We start from the raw sequence: 3,437 nt of genomic DNA on the forward strand, positions 1-3,437 counted from the left end.
TAATGACCAATCACTTCACAACGTGATCTCGCGAGAGTTACGGTTTACAAACATGTGACCTTATTCACACGACATTTTACTGATACCGTAACTCTCGCGAGATCACGTTGTTAAGTGATTGGTCATTAATTATCCTGATGAAGGCAACAGTAGTCGTCGAAAATTTAATCGCTTTGTAACCCTTGTGTTGGAATAAAGTTCAATGTTTTACTATTATTACTACCAACACAGATGAACTTTCATGATAAGGTCTCATTCATGTATTACTCCGAGTGTACCCCCTAAAAGAGTGCCAAGTCAAAAACTAAACGGCTGTATGAACGCATGTTTTTATTGGTGAGAATTTCCCCTTTAGCCATCCCAACTGATGTAAAACGTCAAAGCGGTGAAAGCTTGTTTGTAACTGATGAAATTAGGACGTAATTGTCGGCAGCCGCGCGCTAGGTTGGACGTGCACAGTCCAGTGTTGTGAGTTATGCGGTCGTATGTTTGCAGCGCGGGAGGGCCTCTTGCGGGCAGCCGCTAGGTGCAGTTTGTATTTCCCATAAAAGGGGATTGTGTGTATAGAAGTCGTTGGCAATTTTTTTATGAGATGTAGAGTACGTGTGCTCAACATAGCATGAAAGATATCAATTGATTTAATGTAGGATCATAGGGAACACGGTCTCGTGAGTCACTCATTAATGCATGGTTTCTAATGTATGGAAAAAACTCATAAATGAGACCATAATCTGGAAAAAAAATGCCTGTTTTGTGCTCCGTGCAGCCCAGAGGAGCCGGCCGCTGTGGTGTCAACAGAGCCGGAGGAGGAGAAGGATGAAGAAAAGCTGAACCTAATGGTGAGGACAGAAACGCTACACATTGTGATTTGAACTTAGTTTATGCGTCTGTCCAACCTGTATGACCGGTTCACTGGACTTGGATCCGGACTTGTAAGAATGTTTAGGTTCAAGTCCAAAAAAACCTAAAAGTCAAGAACCGAGTCCGGACTTATTACCATAAAAGACCATTTCATATATACCCCTTTTCTTTTCAAACCACCTAAAACCTTCCATAGATTGCAAAATCTTTGGTACAAAATGAAGAAAATATTGCCATCAGGCATTGTCAAGTACCGGCCTCCTTGTTAAAATTTCACCCAGACAACATTGCAAGGTGGCAGCATGCAATTTTGTATATGCCATGGGTTTAGGTCCGGACTTACAAGTCCGGAACTGAACCTAAACCTCTGGACTTGAATCCAAACCTGAACCTAAATGTGGGTTTAGGTATGCACCACTAAGTATGACTATATCCCTTGTTCACTTTGACCACATATTAGTTTTGGAACATTTCAACCTCCATGTTGTAAAACACCATGGTAACTTTTGGAGTGCTAGTAATGTACTTGTGACTTGCAGATACTTCAAAAGGAACATGTACCAGCACTGTCTAAAAATGTCTGTCCTGTATAAATTTCCTGCACCAACAAAATAATAATTTGTGTTGCTTATTTCCTAGATAAGAAAGCATGAAATCAGTTTTGCGCAATAAAAGTGTTTCTTTTTTAAATTTTCAACAGGAGGAGAAGAAGGAGGCCGACCCAGAGGAGGTCAAGGTCGAGACCCAGGGTGAAGGTCACGCCGAGGTCGCGAAGAAACCCGATCCAGACCAGACTGCCTAGTCCGTGACCTTCATGTGTCCTTCCTCATCTCACAGCCTCCTCCAGGAGACAAAATCTAGTTCATCACTCTGAACTCTGTAAAATTCTAGCCTCTACCAGGCTTCGGGAGGTGGCTGGCAAGAGTAGAAATTGGCCAAATACAGAGATAAACGTGCCAAGGGAGTTGGTCCGCTGGAGAGAACAGTTTACCGCTCCCCAGCAGACCAACTCCCCTGGCATGTTATCTCTCTATTTGGCCAATTTCTAGACTCTTTCCAGCCACCTCCCGAAGCCTGGTAGAGGCTATAAAATTTAGCCTGCAATGGCTATAAATACCTGATTTGCAGACAGCTATTTGTCTTCAATCCTACCAGTGTGACTTTACCGCTTTCATAAAACGTTCACCACCATGATGCTCCTTTCACAATAACAATAGGCAATTTTTTCTTGTTTCCTTTTTTTTCCAAGGCAGTCTGTTGCCTTTCCTTTTGAACATGATAATGAAGTAGAGCTACTGTATGTTGGCATTTCTAAGCTTTGTAACATTTTGTTATTTCCTTACTATTGGATGACTACAAAAAACAAGCCAGGGAGCAGACTAGGGTAGACTGATTTTCCCTGCAATCATGGCTTTATCTTGAAAATGCTGATATCAGGCTGGTCGTAGTCTAACATAGAGGAGAGTTTAATATGAGAACTGCTTAAAATAGCTGAGAGTGTACTTTGGAGAATAGAATTTGTACCTTTAGAAGTTCCAGTGATGATGATAATCAGGAACAGGGGCACACGGAATGAGAAAAACCTTTGCCCTTTGCAGTGAGCTAAATTTATAGATAAGTACCGGTGTTTCTTTTATTTGACTTACACGAATGTTAGTTATCATTGCCAATAGCAAATTGAGATCAATCAATTAATCAATCAATCAATCAATCGATATTAATGCAACAACTTAAGTAACCTCAATCACACTAGGTAGCTACAGTAGCTTACAGTGGAAAGTGTGGAAAATTGATTAGGCAGTGCGAAATGAATGTATTTTGAAGTTTTTCGGTGTGTAAACAGCTATATTTGAGTTTTGAAGGCTTGTAGCAATGTCTAGCTTTGCAACATGGTAGATCATGGTACATGTAACTTGTTACAATGATGTGTCGAACCTTGTTGCACCTGTTTATATGAGAATTTTTTGACTGTCAATGTTGTTAACTGTCTACTCAAAGTCCAGGTGGGAATGGTTTTGGTTAGTTTGGTTAGTCTCCACCAGACTCCTTTTCAGAGCAGTTTGCCTGCATAACCTGGACCCTCTATGGCCGGCCAACTCCCCTGGCCAGCTACATTATTTTTAGGCCAATTTCCACTACTTATTCAGCCTGCAAAGAGGTCTGGTGGAGACTGGGTTTTGGTACACACCCTAGTCGAGGTAGCCTCCTTTGCAGACTTCTTCGTGTGGCCGTCTTTATTTTTTTTGGGGGGGGGGGGGGCGCTGATACATGATTTTTTTACATGGGCTAAGGTTCTCTAATGCGGCAGAGGGAGTTTTGTTTTTCAGCACAGGCAATACAGCTTCCCCCAAACAAGGCCCTTCCCTGAAAAGAAACCGCCGTTCTAGCAGCTCGTAGAAACAAAAAACTGCCCCGCTAGAAGTCTGCACAGGACTCTACGTTGAAGAACAATTGCCGAATGGCGGTCACAGATTTGAGCATGGCCCAAACATTGCAGTGACAGTTTGAGAAAGGATTAAAGTGCTCTGCAGCTTTTTAACAAGTCTGTGTCATGGAGTGTGTGATTGTCTCATTAT

The 3,437-nt window shown here is 42.1% G+C and overlaps 1 protein-coding gene across 2 annotated transcripts in view; it reads left to right on the forward strand.

The window, feature by feature from the left end:
• Positions 1-1,817, forward strand: part of LOC109484064 (coxsackievirus and adenovirus receptor homolog) — a 16,894-nt gene extending 15,077 nt beyond the window's left edge. Inside the window, exons 11-12 of one of the 2 annotated variants that reach the window (XM_019787273.1) lie at positions 767-839; positions 1,562-1,812. In XM_019787273.1, coding sequence (XP_019642832.1) covers positions 767-839; positions 1,562-1,663 — 175 coding nt within the window. In that variant the 3' untranslated portion in view covers positions 1,664-1,812. Of the gene's footprint in view, positions 1-766; positions 840-1,561 lie in introns of both variants that reach the window. The other variant, XM_019787272.1, reaches the window with a different exon arrangement.
• Positions 1,818-3,437: the final 1,620 nt, after the last annotated feature.

This window comes from Branchiostoma belcheri, unplaced genomic scaffold (assembly GCF_001625305.1).
Source record: "Branchiostoma belcheri isolate BF01 breed outbred unplaced genomic scaffold, Haploidv18h27 scaffold68, whole genome shotgun sequence".
In the NCBI taxonomy this organism is placed as follows: Eukaryota; Metazoa; Chordata; class Leptocardii; order Amphioxiformes; family Branchiostomatidae; genus Branchiostoma; species Branchiostoma belcheri.